The sequence below is a fragment of the Talpa europaea genome (assembly GCF_964194135.1).
Source record: "Talpa europaea genome assembly, chromosome: 5".
In the NCBI taxonomy this organism is placed as follows: domain Eukaryota; kingdom Metazoa; phylum Chordata; class Mammalia; order Eulipotyphla; family Talpidae; genus Talpa; species Talpa europaea.
The window spans coordinates 34,512,694-34,539,748 of record NC_140071.1 but is presented as its reverse complement, the minus strand read 5'-3'; the positions used below and the strand labels follow the sequence as shown (position 1 = coordinate 34,539,748).

Below are 27,055 nucleotides of genomic sequence, written 5' to 3'. Positions count from 1 at the left end.
TATTTCAGTAGATCTGCCTGTTCTGCTCCCCACTCTGTCTCTGGTGAATCATTTCACCACCCTGTACCTCTGGCCTGCACCCCAGTTTTTGTATGCATAAACACATAAAATAAATCTTTTTAAAAAAGAGAAAGAGGTTAAATATAAGAAAGAAATTAACTATTTGAAAGATAATCCCATTTCCATGTGGACCTTCTGGGCCTCTAGTGGGGTGGAACTAAGCAAGCCTGGCGTTGGAGTTACAAAGCTACACTTAACAGGGGTTAACTCCACTGGTTATAAATAAAGATTAAAATAGATAAAAGCAAATATGATCATAATATGGAGAACAAATATGTTTAGAAGTTTGGTAACTCATTAAAATGATGCAGCTTGTTTGCTGAGTTCACACTTTAAAAGATCCAGTTGTTTAATTTACTATTTTTGCCATAATGAGTGTTAGTAAGTCAACTACTTAACTCTCAATCACTTAAGAGTACATTTACAAGTGTAGTAACAGGCTACTGAGATGACACAGTATTGATGGTATTCCATTTCCTGAAATCAATCATGAGGAATTAATCAGAACTGTGGAAAAGTTTTATATGTAAGTGAAGTAACACAAATATATGAGTTCATTGAAGGTAGAGCCTATAGCTCATGGATCTTGTACTCTTCATTAGCTATATGGGAACAGGTAAACAGTGTATGTTGTCAATAGAGAATTTGTGTATGAGGTATTCACAGTTTCTGTTTGTACATAAGATTCTTGTTCCTCAGGAGAGAGACACTATCAGTCAACGTGGGTGATGAAATCACTGAAAGCATATTTCCAAGATGAATCATGAATGTATGGAGATTAACAATATCTCCTGCAGCTATGTATGATAAATTTATTCAGATATCAAGGAAAGTTAACGTTCCAATGATATATTCAGCAAAGAATCAAACTGACATTCTACATAATGCCACAAAATGTCACCAGATTACTCTGGAAGTATATTTTATGCTTTAAATGATTTTTTATATTTAAATGCTGTTAATTAAAAATAAAAGTAAAAGATCCTGTTCATAATTTTAATAGTTACTCCTGTCTCAACTTTTACTAAAGACTCTGAGTTAGATGAATTGTCCTGTTTCGCTGTCTTAATTTAATACTTCGTTGGAGAACTATCAAATCCCCAGTTTATAGATCAAGGTGGATGAATTTTAAAATGGCTAGACAATTACCTGAAATAGATCTAGAGAAAAATAAATAAGAAAAAAGCCCAAAATTTCCAAAAATCCACATTTTTCCATTATATCACTAAATCTATGTCAGGCCTTTATCTTGGATTCTTACGCTCAGAAAAAAAAAATAACTTGCATTTTTAATTTCCATATTATAAAACATTGTAGCTTCTTTTTATAAGATGCATTTACCTCCATGGATTAAAGCTTATATTTAACCTTAAAAGGAATCAGAATTATAGATAGTATAACATTTAGAAGTTCTCACCTGAGTAAAGAAGGATAGAAATGTGATATGCAAGAAAGCCAATGTAATGGCTGTTTGAAAAATGTTTTTAAGGAATTGGAACTGGACTCAGCCATGCCATGTTGAAAAGTCCTGTGGATATAAAAATAATTATTATTTCAGAATATATAGGAAACATTAACTATGAAAACCATCCAATCTTTTTATTTTTACTTAATATTTTACAGAAAATGGTGTTGGTCTAGAATGGACAATATATCCACCTCATCACTTGGGATTTATGGTTAATAGTGACTCATAGGTCTCTATACAACAGTCCTTAGAGTAACACAATGCTATTATCATGTAACTTACAAGAACTCATGTGAAATTTGTCATAAATAAATGTACAAAGAATAGTAAGCACAGTGAATACCAGTTATGTCTTCTTCCTCAACCTATCCAATTAATGTCAATATTTTGTCATTTTTGTTTTATTAATGTTAAAATTTTAGCATAAAATTACCTCTTTTGGCTCTTTAGAGTGATTTATAAATACAAAGCCATTGATATGAATTTATAATTAATTTTGTATGGTCCTAAAAATCAACAGAGAGATTATAAAGAAATATTTAACTGTACAATAGGACTATTATTTCAAAATTAAGGCAATTTTGAAATTTCCTCTACAGCTATCTTTGAAGAAGTAACTAAAATTTTTCAGGTTGGCCCAAATTCAACAATAAATCTGGAGATAATAAGCAATATTTATTATATAAAATCTTCAGTAGATAACTTACCTAATAAAAATTTAATAACAGAAGACTATATTTGCCTACATGGAATTAAGAGTGACAACTGGGAATATTTTAGAAATGTAATTATTTAAAGTGGTATTATCTATCTTTATACTTAGTACAGGAGCAATAGCGTTTTTTAAATAATTATGAAGAGCAGAATTCCAGTTTGGAAACCCACCCCTATCTTTTCGTTTCACATTCTGCTTCTGGTATCCTCACATTTTCCAAATTTGACCTTTCTCTCCATTTGTCTTGCTAAATAGAACATCTTCTCAATAAACATACTTTGATAATTGTTAGACTTTTAATATATTAGCTCCTCTTTGAAAGTAATTTTTCTCACTAAATTTCAGAGTAGAGCAAAATTCCTTAAATATACTTCAAAATCATGTTATCATGTTTTCATTCCTTGCATACCTCTGTATAAACAAGAAAGTGAGACAGAAACTAGGTCAGGATAACAGGATATTCTTTTCTAGGAAATCTGGACTTGATACCAGCATCGAGGAATCACAGAAGATGCACTGGGAATTATATCAGCCTTTCACATTTTAGAAGAATGTGAGGCATGACAAGAGTAGCTTGGAAAGGCTCCATTGGAGGAAGGAAGATAATCAAGATGATACTGTAGTAGACTAGGCAGAGAGGAGAAGGTCCTAAGGAAAGGAGCAAAAAGACAAATATAAAGGTAAGAGACAAATATTTAAAGAGTAATGAAAAAAAAAAAAAAACTAATAATACTCATCCTCTAATAGCATGAGGTTGGAAATGGCATGAGGAGAAAAGTAGAAGGAAGAAAGGCTAAAGAAAAAGGAGAAGCTGAGATGACTCAGGTATTTTACTTAGTTTTAGATATGTTGATGAAGCTACAGACAATTGAAGTACATCTAAAGAGACGTCCAACAGAAATTTGCCTTTACAAAAAACATCTAGGTTAAAGATATTGATGTGAATTACATTAGCATAGTGGTGAAGCCAAGAGAATGGGTAAATCTACCCAGGAAAGAAGATAAGATAAAAAGTTGGTCAAGGACAGAACTTTAGAGTACATCAATATTATAGGGTGAGATGAGAAAAAAGAAACACATAAAACCAACAGAAAATTAGCAGGTTATGAACCAGCTGAAAATAATGTTAGAGAAACCCTAGAAAAAGAAATGGCCAGTAGTGTGAAAGCTTCAGAGAGGGTAAATGACTGGAGGGACAAACATTGGTGTCAGCATTTGGGTTTCCATATCTGACCTGGTCCACATTGTTTGGTTAGCATGACAAGGGCAGCTGCAGTGCATTGAGTGAATTGTAGGTATCAATGGAGGCCACGAGCACAAACTATGCTTTATAAGAGAAACACGGGCCTCCCCGGTGGCGCAGCGGTTGAGCGCTGGGTTGTGAAGCTGCCCACAGCCTCTGCAGTGCTGGTTCAATCCCCGGCCACCAGGCGAGGGTCCCACATGGCGCGCAGACCTCTCCTGCCGCCCACTGCTCCCCTCAGCAGTGTATTTCGTTGGTCTGCCTGTTCTGTTCCCTGCTCTGGCTCTGGTGAATTCTCTCACCCTCCCACGCACTGTACCCAGTGCTTGTATAAATAAATAAATCTTTAAAAATAAATAAATAAATAAATAAAAGAGAAACACAATAATAAAGAAGAATTTTCTAATATAGGAGAGGCTTGAGAGAAAGATCTAGAAGAAAGAATACTCAAAGACAAAAGTCATGGAATAGAGGGTAAATGTGATCAAGAACTGAGTTGAATAGACTTTCTCTGGTTGAGAAAAGAGACATGTTGATTACCAATCAAAGGTTGTAGAAGTGAACAGAGATCCAGATAATTGTTAAGAATGGAGATGAGATATTAAAGTGCAATCATGATGGTCTGGTTTTCTCAGAGAAATATAGAAGCAAAGGCATTTGCTAACAAGTAGAGGGTTTGAGGGTTTGATCAGAGTGGAGGAGGATGAAAGAAGTTTCCCAGAGATTGGACAGAGTGGAGTTATCAGAAGTTTCAAATGGCCAGCACAATGATTTTTCCCAAAAGTGTTCCAGAGTCTGGATAGAGAGGGGGAAAAAAAAAATGAAGGTGCAGGGGAGAAAGATGCAATAGCAAGGGAGTTAGAAAGAGAAGGGTGCTGATATAATGTGACAGCGATGCAGCAAAGAGGTTGCAAAGAAGGACAGTCTCAAAGAAATGACTACCCAAGTTGGAAGCAGAAGATGAGATGAAGAGATGGGGTCTTGAAATGAGAGCAAGATGGACGGTAGGCAGTGGTATCATAGCCCTACTTAATTCTCCACTTGCCTCTTTTGGCCTTTTGGCATAAATCCCCATTTGTCCAGTTATCTGGAGGCTACTTATTTTTCTAAGAATGAAAGCCCTCTCTGGAGTCAAATATTCTCTCTGTCTTTTTAAGCTTTCATGTTCAACCCATAAATTGGTCTACCTCAAATCCTTCTCTAATAGTCTTCTCTGACCGTCTTGACTGAAATATGTACTTTCTCGTCACCTCATCTGGTCTATGTTCTTATTTTGCTTTGCTTCTTAGCACTTACTTTTACTTCAATCCTTCTACATTTTCATTTACTTTTTGTTGTATGCTCCATACCCCAAAGCTAAGGCCACAGAGATCACATAGAAGCAGTGCACAAGCATGTGAAAGAGCTCTAGGAGCCAGACAGCCTGTGTTTGTATCTCGAGTGTGGTTTTCATGAGATGTGTAGTGTTTGGCAAAGTATTTAGCTTCAGTTTTCTCACTTGTAAAATGGGGATGATGGTGATCACTTCAAAGTGATTGGTTTGCAACACCTATAAAGTGATTGAGACAACACCTATAAAGAATTTAGCAAACTACCTGGTACATAAGGACCTGAAATATGTAAGGTATCAGCATGATAACAGAGGCAAACACTTCTTGAAAAAATCTCTGCAGGAAGTTGAGCACAGCGCTGTAAAGCTGTCCATAGCCTCTGCAGCGCAGGTTCGATCCTGGCTGGCTGGGGAGATACCCACATGGCGTGGGAGACCTCTCCTGTCCCGCCCGCTGCTCCCCTCAGCAGTGTATTTCAGTCAGTCTGCCTGTTCTGGTTCCCTCTCTGTCTCTGGTGAATCATCTCACCCTCCTGCATATCTGGCCTATACCCTGGTTCTTGTGTGCATGAATAAATAAATCTTAAAAAAAAAAAAAAGTCTTCAGCCATCTCAAAACTGACAAGGAATCTTTAACAATCTAAATGGTTGCCTAGTTACTGTTTTAGCCTCAAGATTTTGTGGGGTTGGAGATGTAGGGTCTAATAACAATGGAGAGCTTTTTGAAGTGCTACGTAGTTCTCAGACTATGTACTACTGGCAACACAATGCTTCCCCGAAGAATTCTGCCAGTACCTCAACACTACTCCACTGGCGGTTTCTCAGCTGTACTGGTAATAGTAAGGTTATTTGGCTATAAGAAATGTTATGGCAGATGTTTATGGTCTCAGAGGGGGTGGGATCTGTATGAGCATTTAATTCCACAGCAAGATCCCAAATTAGTTTCATTATTCTGGAGAGTATAACAGGGCGAAAATTGGCCCACAAGCCTCAATAGGGGAATGAAATGATGAGCTAGCTATTAGATAAGCTCTAATGATGTTTACAGCTAAAAGAAAGGATGCTCTAAATAATTCATAGTGGAGAGTAAAATGCATTGTGCTAGCCACAGAGTTATGTTTCCACAGACATAAAAAGAATTTTGACATAGCCAATTTAAATACTCATTTAAAAATAAGTAATTCTTAATAAGTTGAAGCTGGACACATCTCTTCACATTCCCAAGTTAGCAGACTATGAAGGTGGCTTTGCTTAAGAGGAAAAATGAAGTTGGGGAAATTTCTCACCTTTGCCTTTATTCCAACATCAACTAACCCATATCCCTTCTCTGTAACAACATTCTGTCTCTGGGCTGATCACATCATCCTAGTTGGACATTTTACCTCAAATTCAGTCTCATTTGGTTCTCTGATCCACAGTTATGCTGCCCTCCTTTTTTCATTAACAAAACTGAATTGACTGCCGGCTCTTATCACCAACTGCTAGAAGGAAATGAATCCAAATGTGCATAAGAAAATGAGAACTGGTAAGTTTAAAGAGTCAAAAAGAGTCAGCTAGGTTTTAGTCTTCCTTTGTACCGCCCTGTTTTGGCCTGCCCACCTGGGTGAACTGTGTCTCTATATATGATGTTCATGGAATAAATCTTTACAATGGACCGGAGGCAGCCTGAGGATGTAAGTTCCACAGGGCAAAGGGTTCAGGTCAGATGTCTTGTGTCATCTATACCCTCCATAATGCCTGAGCCATTGGAAGAGAAGACTGTTTCGGAAGCAATAATGAATTTGAAATTGAACTGTTGAGTCAACACTAGAGCACTCGAGATAATCAAGAGGATGTAAGCCTTTCTGTTGGTGCTAAAATCACAGACCACTAATCATATAAATGTGTAGAGATAACCAAATTCAATCTACTTCACCATTTTAAACATAATTCTAAATCATTGCTTTGCATTCAATAAACCATTGTTAAATAAACCATCAATAAACCATTTGATCTCTGACTCAATGATATTTAGATAAGTAGGCACCTAAATGCCATTGAGTGAGAGAAATTAAAGACACTTAGAGTGATATTAGTTCCCCCAAATTTCTCCTGCCCTCTGGCCTGTGTTTCCCATGATGTAAATAACTCTTTGAAGTTAGAAAATGATGAAATTAGAAAATGATTGACACAATGCTTGGCCCACAGTAGGTATATAGTAAACACATGGTGGGGCAGGTTGGAGAGAATTTCTGCCTAGTGAAAATGAGGATGAATTTGGGGTCATCAGGGAAGCGCAATCTTGGCTGGCACACAGCCAAGGGGCAGATGGAGAACAGGAGATATGGTGGAGAGATAGAACAAGGCTCAGCCCAAGCGTAAAGAGCAGGAACTAAGCTAGCCACAGATCAGGGCACAGAAATTCTGTAAAGTTAATGAGTAGATTTTCTATCTATGGTTTACCTTACTAGGAATACATGTAAAGGTATTTGATTTTAATTTTTTTGTTTAAGTAGAGATTTCCCCTTTAAATTTATGTTTAGAGGGAAGGGAACAAACACAGCTATTTCGCATTAAAAAAATGGCTAAGACAAGAAACTTCACTTTCCAGATCACTGTGTTCTTCCAGATATTTTGTTGCCTTACATTTTAAATATTTTTATTTCCATTCACTCTGTGAATGGAAATTATATATTCACATATAATTCACATATCACAAATTTACCTATTTTATGTGTGCCATTAAATGGTTTCTACTATGTTCACAGACTTCTATAACTTTCACTACTATCTAGTTTAAGAACATTTTTATAAGCCTTAAAAGAAACCCTTACCCATGAGCAGGTAATACACATTCTTCCCTCCTTTTCAGTCCTACACCCACTAACCTACTTTCTCTATGGATTTTCTTTTCTTGGCATTGCTAATAAATGGAATTAAATATGTTCTCTTATGTGTGACTTTTTTTTCACTTAGCATAATGTTTTGCAGATCATCCCTATTGTTGCATCTATCAGTATTCCTTTTTATTGCTGAATAAGATTTCACTATTGGTATATGCCACATTTTGTTTCCATTCATCCATTCATCAGTTTATGGACATTTGAGTTCTTTCCACCTTGTGCTATTATGAAAAATGTTGCTATGGATACTTGTGTACAAGTCTTTTGCAGGCATATATTTTCATTTCTAAGAGTAAAATTGTGGAATCGTTTGATTATATATTCAACATTTTACATACAAGCATATTCCATACTTAACATTTTGAGGATCTAGCTGTTTTCCAAAGTGTGCCAAACATTCTTGAGGTATGAAAAATAAAGCATCAATCCAAAGGTTCTTGTTTGTTAGGGACAGTGAAATAGTTACAAAAAATAAAAAACAACTAAAACAGTCTATGACAGTAAACTCAAAGGACTAAACATTAATTTGAAAGTTAAATACAGATATTGCATTGAAATTTCTTGGAATTTTGTGATTCAAAAACCTTATGAGTGACATCAAGTGAACCTCAAATATAAGTCACTGTTCCTTGGCTTGGTGATCAACGTTTGGCGTATTTCTGATGACTCATTTTTGGTTACAGGCACTTGTACTGAAATTCATTTTTCCATGTTATTAACATTGGTGACCATCACCTTTCAAAAAGTTTTCAGTTTTAGGGATTTTTTTGCTGCATCAGAACATTTTTATCATATATTGCTAAATTATTTCAGGGCAGATATTTCATCTCACTCACTGCTATATCTCCTGTGATTAATCTTAAGAATAGAGAGGTAACTATATTTGTTGAATTGAAACAAATTGCAGTTCCTCAAAAGTCTAAAAGTTAATCTTTAATTTGCTATGTACAAACTAAAACCAACATTCTATGTAAACAAAATGCAACGTATGAAACCATTGTCTGGCATGTGAGAAGATGTGTATTGAGTGTGTTTCTGAATTATGCAGTTTAACTGCATTTACAAAAGAATTATAAGCAATAAGCATATTGGAAAATACATGATAAATATTTTATGTCAGCAGTCTCTTTCCCTGGAGGACAAACTTAAAGTACTGCTTTTATAACAGTCTAACAAAAATTACAAAGGAGAGTTTAGAAAGAACACACTTTTGCAAACAGGTTTCATTCTTCCTGAAAAGATTTTAAAATCATGTATTCCTGCAGTGGGATTTAGTGGTCCTATGCTAAGCTCAGAAGGGAAAAGAGTTTATCTGTCAGAACTACTTGGAATAAAGGCAGTCATCTTGTAAAAAGGCATGTCACATAGAGTGACAAATGTCAGGTACAGTTTATAAAAAATTCAGTACTATCAACATCTGATTGTTACTTTTCAAAAATTCCTCAAAGCATAGAGTTTAATTTTTATAAATGGGATAGAGATACAATTTTTCCTAAAATACTAATAATTTGACAACTGACTGTGAAAAGAAGCTAACAATCACATCTGAGAATAAAAAAGAAAATAAGCCAATATACACTTTTTCCTAATTGGTGAGAAAAACACTGACAGGTAGATTTCCTTCATCAATACAAGGCAATTTAACCCCAAATAAAGCAAAATAAAAAATCTCAAAGATTAGATTTATATCCTAGAAAGTCAAAAAAATAAAATCAATATGAAAGATTAAAATTCTTGAAAATTTTTATGAATTGGGAATCTTTCATATCTGTTAATAAGAAATTTTGCAGTTTATGATAAACTAGATTTTTGTTCAGGCTTCAAAGCACTAGAGCTATCTATGTTTTATATTAAGTAAAACCAGAAGCAGTGTTTGGTGTAAAATTTTCTGTAATCCTTGTTGAAATTAGCAATTTAAATGTGTTGAATGAGTTTACAGTGCACAAATCACAAAGGTTTGAGTTCTTATATAGTTGTTTCAAAAATGTATCAAAAGGTCATAGGTTAATAATAATGAATGTATGTTACATTATTATTATTAAAATATGCGATCTTTGATAATAATTTATTTGTTTTACAAATGCATTGGGAGGTTAAAATTTTTCTATTCATCTTTGACAGACCATGAAATCCAATATTGCTCACCATGACCAATCCATGAAATTTGTCAACTTTGTTCCTGATTTTCACAGGCCTTCTTCTTAGATGAAATGACCCATTGAACTAAGAGCATAGCAGTTTTTTTTCATCTATGGTAAATCAGTTTAGTTTACTAGGATTTATTATGGGCTTTAGACATTGAGCTTTTTATGATTATGAATCATTATGCATATAATCCCAAACTTATGGCAAATTTTCTCACTATTTCTTCTCCTTCTAAAGAATTCTTCGTTTCTAAAATTAGTTCTCAAGTAGTGTTGCCAGAAGAAACAATCTGTAAACAATGTGTGTGTTTTTGAAAGGCAAAGAGTGGGTGAAAATTATAGGGAAATTAAAATCAAAGTTGTTATTACACTTGGAATTTCTAACACAAAAGTCTCAAAATTTACTAAAAATCAAGATTTATATATTGCCCTTACCAGAATTTTAAAGAAAGGAATACTTTACCAAATAAATCATAAAAAGTAGAAATAGGTATAATTTTCACTACCAAAGAAACTAAGAATATGCAATTATCCAGTCTTTTAAGATAAAGTCATTATTTTGGAGTGGGTTTAAACAAAATTGTATTAGTGTTTTATTTTAAGATCTACTACAAGACTTATATAACATTACAAATTTGAATCAAATAAACCAGAAAACTTGTTCTGAATGTTTAATTTTCTTAAGTGTTATTTAGCTAAGTAAGCTATTTCAACATTTTCAACATTTAATTGCTTATTCTTATTTACTTGTCATACTGCTTCAAACACTAAAGTTTAATACTAACATTGCAAATCTATGACAGATTAGCTGACAATGTAAAACCACCAGGTCTCTTCTAGATTTGGGCATATTTAGAAAAAAAATTAATATTTGATTCAAGCAAATTACTATATAAAATTAAAAGCTAAAATAATATTTTGAAACGAGTTAGGTAAGATTTTCTTTTTCATAGATTATCAAACTATAATGGAAACAATCACCCTATTAACATAATTTGATCATTTAAACAACTTAAACAGTGAAATTCAAAATCACCTAGTTTTGGAGAATAACTGAGTAAGATTGACCAGTAGAAATATGGTATTAGGACAAAGTTCTTTGAGAATGAAGAAACCCCTGTTGGTTAGTATTAGTTTTCTAAAATGAAACAATTCACAACATTAGAAATGCACTTCAAAAAAATTTATGCTTGCTATTTCATACAATTCAATAGGAAGTAAGAAGATAAATCACATTATTTCATATATCATAATAGGTAAAAAAAAATTTGATACTTACTGATATAATTCAGTTAATGGTGAAGTCAAAATGACTAATGTTGTAAACAGATTATTACAATGGGTGTGAATTTTAAAAATTTTATCATCTATATACTCATGAGGATTTAAAAGTTTCTGTACGGATGTACATATTGACCATAACATGTTCTCAGTGCATATTAAAATTGTTGTGACATCAAGTCTATTGGAAAGAAAAAGAAAATCATGTTAAACAAAATTGGTTTTCTGCTTGGTATGTACACTAGCAGCTGTATCTCTTATACTGAGCATTTATGATATTAGAAATATTTGGCTGGCTAACAGAGCTTCAGAGATCAAAGACATATAGAAAGCATCAAAGAGAGCTTTTGAGTCTCCAGGTATAGATGACCTACTATACAATTATCTTTAGGAATGATAAGATCTATAACAGTGAAATTTTTAAGAGTGTATTTTAAAAAATGTTTATTTTTGTATTATTAGAATGTTTTGCATTGTTAGAGTACAGTTCAGGAAGCTCAAGAGACTTTCCTTGAATGTACATTCAGCAAAAGAGAAGTCAGATTGAAAAAAAATCTGCTATTATCTACATATATATGATAGGTCAATATTTGATAGTTGAGCAATTCTTATCCAAGTACAATCTGAGAAAAGAAAGATATTGGGTCAGGTAACAAGTTACCCCAGCAAGTGGGAGGGAAAAAAAAGGACACCAGAAGCACAAATGGAGATGCCTAGAGTTTCAGAAAATTTCTAATATTAAATAAATGTGTGGCAACATTGCTGCATTATTTGTCTTAATCTTAAATTCACTTTGAATCTTTCTTGCAATAATAGGGATCCTAAATCTGTTTAATGATTGTTTTGACATGATGAAATTTTTAGACCTCAGTTAATTTCCTCTTTACTTTTTTCCCTTTAAACTCAGTGTTGAGAAAATAGAAGATCTCTATTTTGAAGTGATAAGCAGACAAATTTAAGAATGTTTTAAAATGATATTTTAGACTCAAATTTATTATATACATGATAAATTTATCCATATATTAGTAATATGATATATATAGATCTCTATATAGATTTGTTATATGACAGTAGGAGGCTACTAAAATACTAAAACATCAATAATAGTCTTTAGGAAAAATTTAATTGTACCTTGCATCCACTTACTCTAATTGCTAATTAAACAATTACAAATTCAAGATATACATCTACACACGTCTAATTTCTTTTCCAAAATAATGGTGGTTTAGGATTAACAAATCCAAAAAATATTCATTTTTTTATTGATAAAAACTAGAAAAAATACTCGCTTGCATGGTATTCTTCTGTAACCACACAGCAAATAAAAACCAGAAGTCTCCATAGTAAAGTTAATTAGTTAATAATACTATCTATTTCATGAACTAATAGCAAATCCAATTTCATAAAGACTTGCCACCTCATTGTGAAAAGTGATTTATACTACTTTAGAAAAAGAATGAAGGTATCTTTGCTCTCAAAAGGAATTTTCCATCTATTTTTCATTTTTGGAAAAAAAAAAAAAAAAGCTTGGTCAGTAATTCAAAACAGCCTGTGCAAAATACCATATTTATGAAACACTGTAGCAGGACCTAAATGCCCTTCAAATACAGCACGTTTTACAAAAACATGATCAGGAAATGATTCCCACTACTGAGGGAAAAAAAAAAACGAAAGACTCAGCTGTCTAGTTTCTTCCTGAAATATATATGAAAAAATAAATTTTATACCTAAAAGACAGTTTTTAATCATGTTAGTCAGAATATTCATAAAACAAACCCTTCTCTTCCTATGCACCATTTTTGTTATGTAAACACATTTTGTAATATTTGTTGCCTTGATAACTCTAATAGCATTGGACTATAACTCAGTCTTTTATATTCAGTGATCGCTGCTCCTCATCTTGATTTCACATTTTGTTGAACTGGCTTTTAGTATACATCACGAAGGAGGGGAAATAAAAAGTGAAAAGAATTAACACGACATGAAGAATAAAAATATTTACACAAAAGAGTTCTGTAGTAAAGATTAACTATTAGAATCTTTAAAAAAATGAAACTAAAATTTCCCAGTTTTTTAGAATCTCAATGTCAAATTGACTACTCAATCACAGCACTGCTGCCTTTTTCTCCATTTGAGAACCTTAATTTTCTCTCTATATCTTATTCATTAACTTATAGGTATAGTATACACATATGTGTACATTTATATCACATATATACATATATATATAATTTAGATTGAAATACATCTTGAATCACTTTTGAGAAACAAATGGGCTCTATATACAATTTTAAAAAGAAATGAGAGTGAAGTTATATTGATTCAACTTCCACATTTCCATTTAACTGTGTCGGGAGATTGTATATGATTTTTTTGCAGGTGTTAGAAACATGTTAAGTATAAAAGACTTATGTCGTAAGATTCAGAATTACATTCTCCTTTATACCAACTAATGAAAAGTTTTTTTTGAAAAGCAATGGTTTTCACAATTTCAATTACCTTATCTGTGGTGTTCTCTTATAACTTGGATGGGCACGAGCATATCTGGAGGCCAGGAGACCCAAAGATTTCTCCAGCACTTCTGCTACAATATCTTGGGCTAATTTAGGGGGCAGAATGGTCCAGAGATCATGATGAAGAGCCCACAAGAAATAATGCCACATCTGGAGCGAGAAGGAACATCTTTCCCCCTGGCAAAACCACCACACAGTTAAACAATAGAATCACATCTTCCAAAATGTCAGTTTACTTCCTGTGAACCTAATTAGTTCAGGCTGAAAGGAAAGAGCTGAAGAGTTTGACACACTAGATGACCAAGAAAGATTTTTGACAAGATGTAAAACATCCTTATTGACATAGGAACATATGTTTCATTTCAATTATGAGACTAGATATTCTTGTGCAAATCCATACCAGAAGCATTGAACCTAGAAAATCCTGGATTTACCTACTCCTGGCCTGGAATTTAAAATTTAAACAATTGGCTTTCTAGTTGTTAAACAAGTCATGCTAGTTACTGGGCTGATTCTTTTAAAATTAAAATTTAATGATTTAAATTAAGTATGTATATATTTTTAAAACTATTATTAGCATTATTGAGATTATTTTATAAATCTTTCAGATTTCATGTTATAATGAAATGACAAGTGAAAAGTACATACAAGCTTATCAACATGCATGGCATCCAGGGGGATGGGTAACCATTGAAAGTTATTACATGATTTCATTGAGAATGCTTTAATAACGAGAAACAGATACTACAATAGTCTTATTTTACAACATTTTGTAAAGCTTAGGCAGATGTTACCACTTCTTAGTATTTTTAGTTTTTCATACTTCCATAGGGGCAAGATTCTCATTCCTTTCTCATTCTCTTTTTCATGCCACATTTTCCCCAAGACCACAGAGGGAGTACCAACAGCTACCAAGGCCAAGGGGAACAGGCAGAAATGAGAGGAAGACTCAAGTGATTTAGAAGCATTAATTAGTTAACAAGCTTTCAGGAAGGGATGTTCACTTTGACTTCATTTTCTTCAAACCAGATCAAAAGTTTATTTTAAACAGAGTAAAATGTATTCTTCAAGCATAATCTTGATTATATTACTATATCAAAACTTAAACTAGTAAAACTTCCCACGTAATCTCTAAGTAACCCTCTTTGACTTAAAAGTGATTGCTCATACTTGTATTTTTCTACCAAGCATCATCTGAAAAGATCAGTTATTCTTTTATACCAAAACTGATCATTTCTTATGCAGAAACTCCCAACAATATTTTCCTTACATATTATTCTTTTGGTAATTTGTTTGATTACTAAATCTTTTGTAGTCACTATAATAATAAATTCTAATTATTATCTATTGACTTTCAAATGGAATTTATAAATGAGTAGAATTGTTACTCTCATGTGTGGAATGTGGTTATCAAAATACCAAAGTCACATTCAAGCCGGAGGGGACTTCAACCACTGGCTTCTGACTCACCAACTAGATGTTTGTCAAAACTGATTTTTAAAAATTACAAAATAATGCAAAAGTAGCAAAATTATACTTCCTTATCTTTATGTTTTCTGTGATTAAAAATGATTTTTAAAAATTCCTAAATAAAAAAGGAATTTTAAAGTTTTATTTTCTCTACTTTCTGTTGTATATGTTCATTAAAGCAAAACTGACCCAGCTCATATAAAGACTAGTTGGAATGATTTACACTAACTTTCTGCATGACAATGCATAGGTGCTTAAATAAGAGATCAATAGAATTTCTCAGATTTTTATTTTTTTTAAAAGATTGATTGATTGATTGATAGAAGAACTGGGGGTTTGTGGGGGGGGGGGTGAGAGGATACACCAGACACAGAGTCAGGAGCAGAACATGTGGATCTACTGAAATACACTGCTGAAGGGAGCAGTGGGCGAAACTGGAGAGGTCTGCTATGCCATGTGGGTTAGGTACCTGGCCGGGGATCTAACTGAGGACACAGCTGTGATAGCATGATAATGCTGAGACCTAAGCCCTACACCACCAGGGAGCCCCCTCTCATATTTTTAAAATGTAAAGAAAAACAACTTGTTACCTTTTAGGAATTAAATGAGAAAATAGCAATCACTTTAGGTATACAAATTTCTTCTCCTAAAAGTGAAAAATACTTATTTTTAAGACTTGCTAACCTGTTAACTTTCTAGTTTACTTAAAAACATTCCAAACTTGTCATTGTTCTTATAATTCTCTTTAAACTGTGTATAATCAGTTTGCAAGCGTTTTTTATTAAACTAAATGTGATTCATTGAATTTTTCTGATCTGTTTCCCTATTTGTTGTCATTTCAAAAGTATTCTGCTAGTAAACATCTGTTATTTTTGTAGACCCACTATAATGTAAACAAATGTGAGCTTTTATTTATTGTTTGATTGTATATCAGGAAATAAGCAGCCTGGCTTTATAACATAAGCCACTCAATATTATCTTTGAGCAGACAATTCTTTATTCTTTGACTACTGGAAAACATAAATTGCTATAATTGATTAGATTCCAGCTATACCCAACACTTTAAGTGTGCAATCTGAGCACCCATTGTGCCTTTTGAGCAGCACCCCATCAGGAGAGATAGCAAACTCTTTGACTCCCTCAACCTGAGAGCTTAGAAATATATCTGGGGGCTCATTTGATATCACAAAACATGAGCAAATGTTGCTCCATATCTTGTAATATTTTTCACTATTTCTTTACTAAACTTGTACATGGCCATAAGCTTCCCGATAGCTCTATTCTGCCTTAGCCTCCAATTGGGCATATTTCCTCTCCTTTCCCCCCCAAACAGCCTTTTCAAAAACATGCTAGTCCTATTTGGAATAATAGGGAGAAGAGGAGAAAGGGGTGTGGTAAACGAGATAAAACCAGATCAGGTACTCCACTTGTCAAAACAGTTTAAAATATGTGCTATTTTTAGAAATTTCTTATTTTTGGTAGCTATAAAAGCAGTATCACTTTATTTTTCTGAGCATAAATAACAACTACTAACTCTGCAATTAAATCGTAACTACTGACCATGTAAGTATATGGAAGCTACAGTACCATCTAATCACAGGGTAACTATCTCGTTATTTCTGTCTTTGAAGTTAAAGCCTTGTCATAAGATCTAAGAACTGTGTGTTACATGGTAATTTGTTGTTTTTTTTTTTTTAAATACTCGGTAACTTCAATAACAGGTTCTCAATGCATCCACTTATTATTTATACTGTATAACTCTCCTACCTCCCAATTTGCATAGGAGAAAACATAATACCCCTATGTTGGACATATAGTGAGATGATACCGGTTTTTCAATGAAAACATCATATAAAATTGCTCATTAGTATACTGACACATTGAAATAGTTTGAAACATGAGATGGATTCATTTTCAACTTCTCTGTTTACCTCAAGGCAAATAGCAAGCTGTGCTGTTGCCAGGAGAGGAGAGGCCAATACTTTCACTCTTATCTCAGGCTACCAGCTGCACTCTACCACTTTCTCTCCAGTCTGCTTGCTGCAGTTTGAAGTATGTCAGGTTTGGAAAACCCTATATGGATGCTCTTGCAAAAAGAAAAACTATCTGGGAAGGGCCTCTAAAGGAGAGATGAAATGGCCTTAGAAAAAGTGGAAAGTCCTTTAAAGAGCTTCGTATTATCTTCTCTTTGTTGTGGCAACATTTATTATGATGATAACTCAGGCTTAAATGAAGCCATAGGAACCATCAGTGTCAGGCAGGTGAGAAGAATGACTCCATTGAATAAAACTTCACTGCTATTCTTAAAATTCCATGGTAATTAGGAAAATCAAGAAAAACAAAAATCATACACTTCAATCTGGAGGGAAGGGCAAATTGGAAAAGCTGATGAATCTAGACTTGACTAAGGATTCTTGAAAAACTCTGATTATCTTTGATTAAGATGTTATTAATGTTTCAACCTACCCTGGAATCAACTTCAAGGAATTTCAAATATTGTGGTTTATGTATAATCAATGAGATTTAGAGCAAGGGAAATTAATGAAGGCTGCTGATGAATAATTTTCATTGATCTGGATTTGGGTGCACTTGGAATCATTACGTTTTATTTAATTCAACAGAAATTTGGGATTTCAGAATATGGGCTAAATGAAAATAGGTAAGCTATAAATGATCAGATGGGTCTGAAAGTACACTTATAAAGAATATACAATGAGAAGGAAAATAAGCATAAAAGATAAAGAGGCTTAATAAAAATATTGATCAAACACAGGTGGAAATACATAATAAAAAAACAAGGATACCTGTAACTAGTCTCTTTGTAAAAAAAATTACAAGGTTGCAGCATTTTGGCATTGCTATCTCTTTGAGTTTTCATTGTATCTTATTATATTCCAGCTTATTATATAGCACTGTAACATTGCAGCTCAAATTAAGTTATTTTTACTTTTAAGCAGAAGGAGAGTTCTGATGTCTAATTTTTTCAGATTTTTAAAAACAGTGTTTTTCCTAAGTATAAGTTCAATATTTAAAAAATATTATACTAACAGCCTTCATGTGTTAGTAATGCCAAGCTCATGTTTCTAATTAGCCAGAAAGCAGGTAGGCAGTAAAACATATTTGTGTAAAAAGGAGGGATAGTAAACTTAACTTCACACCTCATAAAAAGCTTTGTAGTCATCCCAGTGGTGGCTCTCAGCATCCTGTAAAATGCTTGTAGCACAAACTCTGACGCAGTAGTCCGTAACCTGAAACTGTAGAGTGTTGATGAATTCCTGATATTGTTGGACAGGCACCAGGAATATGGGTCTGTTCGGAGGGAATGATCAAAGAGATAGAGATTTAAGGTCTGTGCAGTAGGCGGTAACAATCTCCAGTACTACAAATGGTTCTGATTATTAGATATCAATCATTCATTTCCTCTTAATGCTGAAGTCTGCATCCACATTCACTTTCCCAAATGAAAAAAAAAAAAAAAAAAAAGCTGGTCTTTGTTTGGCAAGTCCTTTGAAAACATACATCTGCTGTTCCACAAATATGCACTTCAACTTGAGACAAACTGCATTGTCAATACATCATTCAAAAATAAAAGTATTCTTTGTAAACCTGTTATTAGAGATCAGTGCATTATTTAGGCATTAGGTTATCATTATTACAGAGAACAACAAGCATTTGTCAGAACCAACTTTTATAAAGCTATCACATGTCCCACAAAGACACTCTTCTTCTTTTTAAAATTATAATTTTGTAGATGTCAATTATCTCATAAACTGTTTTAAAATATTCTGCAGAGACTAAAGTGATCTCTGGCACATTTGTTTATGTGATTCAAGTATGAATCACAACATCTGACTGCCTTCAAGAATTAAAGAAATATCATCATAGTAGCTCACATCAAGCCAAATTTATTTGACTTTAATCTTCAGATATTGGCATTCCACTTTTCTTATGATTTCTCTCATAATGAAGGGGCTGCAAAGACTGAATTAGGAATGCAGAAAAGATTCTTGGACTCACACTGGATTGCCAAGTCCACATGTTCCCTCTGAGAGGAGTTGTACTATTTTCTAGAGAGTACGAGGGAACCATGTGAAAATTTCGGCAATCTTTTAATCTCTATTTAGAAAACATGTAGTCTCTTTAGATTAATAATGCATGAGAATTAAGACTGTCAAATGCTTTCTATTCATATATTATGAATAGTTCATTACTAAATGGATGCTCTGAAATATGTTTACATTGGTGATCATTAGAATAGCCTGAAATGTACTTCTTTATGTCAGCTCCTAACAGCCTACTGGCTTAGAAACAAAAGAGGGAAGTACATATTTCACCACCATGTGTATGTAGGACAAAAACAAGCTTATTTTTTCTTTTCAATATGGTTGGTCCTTTTTTAAATATGTATATTTTTAAAGATTTATTTATTTATACAAGAATGGCTACAGGCCAGAGGTACGCAAGGGTAAGAGAATTCACCAGAGACAGAGCAGGGAGCAAAACAGGCAGACTGACTGAAACACACGACTGAGGGGAGCAGCGGGCGAGACAGGAGAGGTCTGCCACACCATGTGGGTAGCTCCCTGGCTGGCTGTGATCGAACCCACGCTGCAGAGGCTCGGTCCAATGTGCCTTACAAAATGGAATAGTCATGTCATAACCACATGCACAAAATTGTTGCTAAAGATGAAAATATAGAAAATGATTGGGTCTTTTAATTGGGCCTTTAAAGAAAATACCTTTCTTACTATCCATCTGGCTTTATATCCCATGCTGCACTTTTTTGACATTTTTTAGTCAAGACAAATGAAAATCATTCTCCTTGTTAATTATTAATACCTCCTCAAATATTACCATTAAAATTTCACTTCTGGGATACCCAAAGATTACATGTTACTTTAAATAAGACCATCACGTCTCACTCATAGCAGGAATCTAGAAAACTTAAATAAGGGACCAGGAAAATGAATAACTATAAGAAAGTGAAAATCAAAATCAACAAAAAACTATGAACCAGAGACACTTTTAGGGGGGTGGGGGCGGGAGGGGAGGGATTGGGGTCAGAATAGGGGGGCTGCAATTGTATGGGGAATATAACAATAAAATTTATTTAAAAAAAATAAATAAGACCATCACCTTAATTTAAATAACACTTACTTCTTAGTAGTTTCTTTCATCAAATTATCATATTGAGTGAAATGCTGGAAGACATACACTGCCGTGGCGAGCAGAGTGTGCACATTTGTCAGGGATGCTCTGGAAGGAAACTCCTTGCCTCTCTCCTGCAGTCTTACCAAGACAGCTGTTGCCACTTTACAACAGGCCTCCACAAAGTTCGCTCTAATTTCCTGAAAAGAATCATCTCTGCATGCCAGAGCCAGTGGAAGCATTGTGTCAAGTTTTTCCATGATGTCAGAACAAAACTGGGGAGAAATAAATGTAGCACTGAGTTATTTGTACTCTGACAGCAGCGTGTAATTTATGTACAGAGGAGCCAAATTCCTAAATGATGAATTTGGCATCCAACATAAATATAATGATGCGACTTTGTAATAATCGATTTCTCAGTTGTAGTGAGTTAAATGTGAGTTAAATGTTTTATGTCAAATAAGAAAACACCAAGTGATACTTCTCTATATATAACTTTCAGGCTTCATGCTTACCAAACACATTATGAAACACTCAAGAAGCAGTTCTACATGACAATACTTCTATCTGTAGTTAACAGAACTCAGAAAATATGTATCCTCGACATTAATAAAATTGCATTATTTTTCAACCTATTCCATTTTCTTTGGCTAAGTTTTCACACCATATTTTTTATTAATCACCCCACAGAAATAAGGTTATATCAACTTAATATAAATAATGTAGAAACACTAGGAGCAATTTGATGTAGCATCTCCTATTATGTGTCTATTTTTTTAAGAATTATTTATTTATGCATACAAAAGCTGGGGTGCAGGCCAGAGGTGCAGGGGGTAAGAGGATTCACCAGAGACAGAGTGGGGAGCAGAACAGGCAGATTGACAGAAATATACTGCTGAGGGGAGCAGCAGGAGAGTCAGGAGAGGTCTGCTGCACCACGTGGTTCAGCTCCCTGGCCGGGGAACTATCTCATGCTGCAGTGGCTGCCCATAGCTTCATAGTGTTAAGACTTTACCCCTTGTGCCAGCAGGGAGGCCCTTGTGTCTACTTCTTAATGGCAAAGGAGGTATGGTAGATGGGAAGGCAGAACTTGCTTCCGTTCCAGTTCAGCAATGTTCCCAAGGTATGTTCTGGAGCCTCAGAGTGGCAGTAGCAGAAAAATGAGGCCCTCTTTAAGGACTCACTGTTAAATGAGTTAATGTAATTATGTATAATCATGGGCTCCTGAACTCACTGCGGACTTAATATTGAGTGTAGCTGTATTTCTGTATTTCCATAATTACATCCTATTTTCTCAGTATGTTCTGCGACTCTCAAAACACATGTGAAGATGTAAAACTAATGAAATGAAATGTTCATTAAGCAGTAAATAAAGATGTAAATGTTAGATACCCATTTCAGGATTCCACAGGATTGCCTAATAAAATAAAAGACACCCAGTAAATTTGAATTTCAGATAAACAATGGATAATTGTTCAAAATGTTTTACGGGTTGACTTGTGTTCCCTCCACCCCCAGTTCATACAATGAAATCTTAACCCCCAGCACATCATAATGGGATGGTATTTGGAAACCGGGCCTATAAAAAAATAAATCAATTAAAATGAGGTGATAGGAGTGAGACAATGTGACAGACCCACACTACATATGTCTAGATTTGTCTGGACACACGAACAGAAGGAAGACCACATGAAACACATGGAGAAGATGACTATTTGCAAGGAGAAACCTCAGAAGAAATCAACCCTGATGACATCCTGTCTTAGACATCTAGCTCCGGAAGCGAGAAAATTCATTTCTCTAGTTTAAGCCTCCATGTCCTCCACACTTAAAAGTTGCCCAGACCGGGGCCTCCCCAGTGGCGCAGCGGTTGAGCGCTGGGTTGCAAAGCAGCCCGCAGCCTCTGCAGTACCGGTTTGATCCCCGGCTGCTCCCCGGCCACCGGAGGAGGGTCCCACATGGCGCACAGACCTCCCCTGCCGCCCGCTGCGCCACTCAGCAGTGTATTTCCGTCCTTCTGCCTGCTCTGCTCCCCACTCTGGCTCTGGTGAATTCTCTCAACCTCCGGAGCTTCTGACTGTACCCAGTGCTTGTATAAGTAAATAAATAAATCTAAAAAAAAAAAAGTTGCCCAGACCAATATGAAATAGTAACTCCTTCAACCTTTAAATTTCTCCTACAGTCATTCACACATATAATTCAAATTCAAACAATTTTCCTAGTTCTTCATATATCATAGAAGCTTCCTTTTCAGTTGCCTCAGACTCACAGTGTAACAAGTTGGTGAGAAGTTTAAGTCTTTTTTGCTAGCAGTGTCCCATGGATACCAGTCAAGTATCAAGTTTTTGCCAAGAGACTGAACTATTTTTCTATAGCTTCCTTTTGCAGTGCTTTAGAGTTTTGAAACACTCCCCCCCCCCCCCACACACACACACAGAGACTCATTAGGAGGTCTACACTTCGAAAGAATTTCATTTGATACTTGCCTTAGCAATTTTCTTTGGTCGATCCTCAGCAGGAACCACACAGCTATCCTTCCAAACTTGCTGAACATTTACAAGTTTTATAACATAGCTCTCAGTTGAAGATCTTTCATTCTCTTCTTGTTGGAGAACTTTTGTAGAAAAATCTTCAATTGTTGTTATTATACAATGTGCCATAGGAAGAGACACTTCTTTAAATGCACTTCTCCAGCCAAAATGTAGTAAGGTAGCCTGAAATAAAAATTTGTATGAAGTGATATTAAACTTAACTCAGCAACAAGTGTTTCTATTGTTAGAGATATAAAATTATTATATTCGTTCAGGAGGTATAATATAGGTATTTTTGATAAACTGTGAGAACCATTCTTATAACCTGAAAAATATTACCTAGTGAGTAAAATGATATACAAAAACATGTGCATTCTTTACACACAGTAATACACTGACATTTCATTTTAATTCATCAGTGAATGTAATCAAAAGCTTTTTTCCAAATTTAATCTCTTAAATATAGTTCAATAAAACCATCTTTATGAGAGCTGAAAGTTACACTTACTATTTATCATATAAAGCAATCTTTAAATTTGATATATTTAATAAAGTCTAAATTAGATTTTTATAGTCTTTTTTATAGTTTATTGTTAACAAGTATTGCAACATAAGACAGCATTTAATATTCAATCTTTTATTTCTTTTCACGCTTAGAAATCCAACAAGCCAAAATATAGAAATAAGAAATAAATTCTCAGAGAAAACACACCATTGCATCTTTCTAGATTTTAACTTCCTTGGAATTTTATTTAGTTTCTCCACCGACAGAATGGAAAGCAGCACTACTTTTGTTCCAGGGAATGAAGAATTGTGATCTGCACTCATAGGGGAAGGTGGGAGAAGTTGAGGTGAACGTTTGTGTTCTTATTTTTCCTTTCTTTCTTTCTTTTTTTTTTTTTTTTTGGTCTTGGACACACTTGGCAATATGTTTATGAACATATATTTTTCCACGTTTTTAGTCTCTAAAGTACTAAAAACATTATGGGTAGTAAGCCAAAACTGCATTTAGCTTGTGGGTATCTTGTTTACAATGGTAATCTATCTACTCCAAATCAGAAGACCCTATGCTTAATATCCCTGATTGAATTAGTCATTTTTCTAGATCTCAGTGTTTTTTCTGGGAGGTAGGCTTAGGAAAATAAAAGAGCTGAATTGGAGGATTTTTATGGCCTATTTCAGTCTAAAATTTTTGAGATTATGATCATTAACTTAATTTTCTTACATGCACATCCAAATCAACATTGGATGCCAATGCTTCTTGTATATACTGTATCCGTAAAAAGGCTAATTCATCTTCTAGAGCTAAAATTCTGATTCCATAACTCTAATAAGAATAACTTTCATTCTCATTACACATATAATTAAGTTGTAGTTGAACTTTACATTCTAGAGGGCCTAAGAACACATCTTTCATTTTATATTTACACAGAAGATAATCAATAATGGAACCTATTCTGTTCATATAATTGCCTTTCCTATATAAGTGAAACGTTAGAAGAGTCATGGGCATAGTCCTGTGCTAGAACTGTATTTCCTTGGCACATATTCAGGATAGAAACATAAAAAGGAAACTTTCCATAAAAATTAAAAATAACAACATAAAAACTGGTTTTTGTTCTCCTCACCAGTTCATGTCTATTCATTAAAATCATTCACTTACTCATGTATTTATTCAAAGAAATTTGTTCTGGTGAAAATTGCCATTAATTGTATACCATGACAATTTCAATATATGTGTGTGTCAAAGATGATGACATTTGACCATGGTCATTTGTATGTAATTGCAATATCTTGTTGACCCATCTGAATTCTCTTTTTAAAAAGAGAATAAAAAAACTGAGCATATTAGTAGCTACTTTTAAAAGGAAACTGAGGAGGACCTCCCTGGTGGCACAAGGGGTTAAGATGCAACCTATGAAGCTGTCTGCACTGTGGCACGTGTTCAATCCACACAGGTCCTGTCTCATCCGCTGCTCCCCTCAGCAGTGTATATCAGTCAGTCTGCCTGCTCTGCTCCCACTCTCTGGTGAGTCTTCTCACCCCCCGCACCGCTGGCCTGTACCCCAGTTCTTGTATGCATAAATGAAATCTTTAAAAATAAAAACTAGGCAAATGCTGGGATCTCCCCCAAAGAGGCCGTTCAAACTATTCTTTCCTCTTTCATTTCTTTTTAATCTCCATTTTCTCATTTTTCCAAAATTACCTAGGGTTCAAATTCTGAAATCATAGACCCTGATGTGAAACACTCAGCTTTCTACTTCTCTCATGGGACAGGTTTTACAAGAGAGCAGTGTCTCCACTAGATTGAATTTTTGTTAAAAGCATACAAGCCAATTTTTAGCCAGGAATTATCTTTTCAGTGGTAAAGGGTAAAACTCAAGACATTGTATTCATGATGGATTCACAAATGTGTGATGATATTATTACATATGAATAAAAATATTACCACTTTGTTTTTGCTCATTTCTTTTACTGGTAGCAATTGCTCTGAAGGAATATTGGTTTCATTTATTCTAGGTTTCTCCATTACAACTTCCCTGTTGGATGTCTCCCAAATTTCTGTACAATAGAAAATAAAACAAACATATATTAAGAAAACTAACCATATTAGATGTGGTTAATAAATTCAAGTTAAAATTAATTATGTAGAAAAGGTCTATTTACAGCAAATACCCAGACCACATACCAACATGTAAAAAATGTAGTCAACAAGATGTGGGGTGCTGCTACCATTACAATAAAGACGGGGTCAAAATACATCAAGTCTTTTCCCATACATTCATCTTGGTTGGAATTTATATGCTATTTATATTCACATTTGATGGAAAGCATATGTAACTTCAAACTACAGACCCTTCTGTCAATAATTCATTTTCATGTTGATCATACAGGATATGTTGAGTAGAAAGAAAATACTAATTTCCTTGTTCATTTAAAAAGTTAAATTCTAAGGTACTGCATTTAAAAATTGATGGTGTTCTTTAGCCCATTTATTCTCCTTTTCCTGAAATAAGAACAAAATGTACACAGATAAACATGAAACTATCAAGGAAAGTACTCTTAATAATTCATTTGAAAAACACAAACACTGAGATAGGAAATTCTTTCTAGCTCCTAAAATGAAAATATTTCTTCAACTCTTTTCCATAGGGAAAAAAATAACCTAAAAATATCTAATAAATAAATGTGCCAAAAAGATATTTCCAACTTTCTATTAGGGTTCTATTAACAAGTTTAATTTGATGTAAATGAGTTCTCTTTTTTGCTTGTTTGTTTATATTTGATATATAATGATAAATTTCATACTATGATGTACATTTTCTTTTAAGATCCTTAAGAAATAGTTTTTCCTTATGTCCTGGGCATAGTGAATTTCAAAAGTTTACTGGTTTTTCTGACAAATATAATCATTCAGAAATTACATTTTTTAATTTATTCTAAATGTAGTTCTATGAGCTTAATCATGAATGATTCCTAAGTAATACAGTTCACAGAAATAAAAGTATTTTGGTCTGATGTTAAAGATAATTTCAGCATTCTTATAAATAAAGTATCTAGAGAGGCAAATATTCCTTTTGGTAGCTGATATAAACATCCTTTTGGGAAATTCTTATCAGAATTTATCTTCTTGAGGAATAGTTTTCACTAACTTAAGTGTCTCTTAATCATTTTGGATTTACGAACACTTCTGAGAAATTGATTAAAGTGACAGAACACTCCTTCCAAAATGCACAATATTAATGCACACACACACGATCAGGGATTCCTATACCCTTTGTAAAGTTCATTTATGAACCCCAAGGGCCCGTGGACTACAGCTTAAGAATCCTGCTTTATTTCTCAGCACACATCATAACATAAAGAAGGTTTTAGACTCAGTGTTATACCATTTAACCTAAAATACTTTCTCTATAACTTGCCTTTTATTATGTCTTTTTAAGAAGATGGTGTTATAAATAAGGGTCAGTTCTAACATTGACATAAAATCCAGATTGAGTAAAGATCTTTAAAGAAAATGAAACTATAAGTTTATTAAAAGAAAATATGAATTTTTTTTCAAAACATCTGTCTCTAGTTTTCAGAAGGACAGACAGCTAACAGTCAAAATAGATATGACAAACTGGCTTGACACTGTCTGAAAATGATGAAATCTTTTTAAAAATTCCAAAGAATTTAATTTTTGGAGCAGTTTAGGTTTTCAAGAATTTGAACAAAAAGTATAGAGAATTTCAATATACTACCTTTCCCCCTGCCCTCATTTTTTATA

The 27,055-nt window shown here is 34.0% G+C and overlaps 1 protein-coding gene across 4 annotated transcripts in view; it reads right to left on the bottom strand.

The window, feature by feature from the left end:
- The window catches only part of KIAA0825, a gene marked incomplete at both ends in the record, with an annotated part of 333,803 nt that overhangs the window by 232,414 nt on the left and 74,334 nt on the right, over positions 1-27,055 (bottom strand). For 3 of the 4 annotated variants that reach the window (XM_084233143.1, XM_084233144.1, XM_084233145.1), the window contains 7 exons: positions 1,478-1,588; positions 11,122-11,304; positions 13,623-13,813; positions 18,265-18,415; positions 20,264-20,529; positions 22,741-22,968; positions 25,253-25,347. In XM_084233143.1, coding sequence (XP_084089269.1) covers positions 1,478-1,588; positions 11,122-11,304; positions 13,623-13,813; positions 18,265-18,415; positions 20,264-20,529; positions 22,741-22,968; positions 25,253-25,347 — 1,225 coding nt within the window. Of the gene's footprint in view, positions 1-1,477; positions 1,589-11,121; positions 11,305-13,622; positions 13,814-18,264; positions 18,416-20,263; positions 20,530-22,740; positions 22,969-25,234; positions 25,348-27,055 lie in introns of all 4 variants that reach the window. The other variant, XM_084233142.1, reaches the window with a different exon arrangement.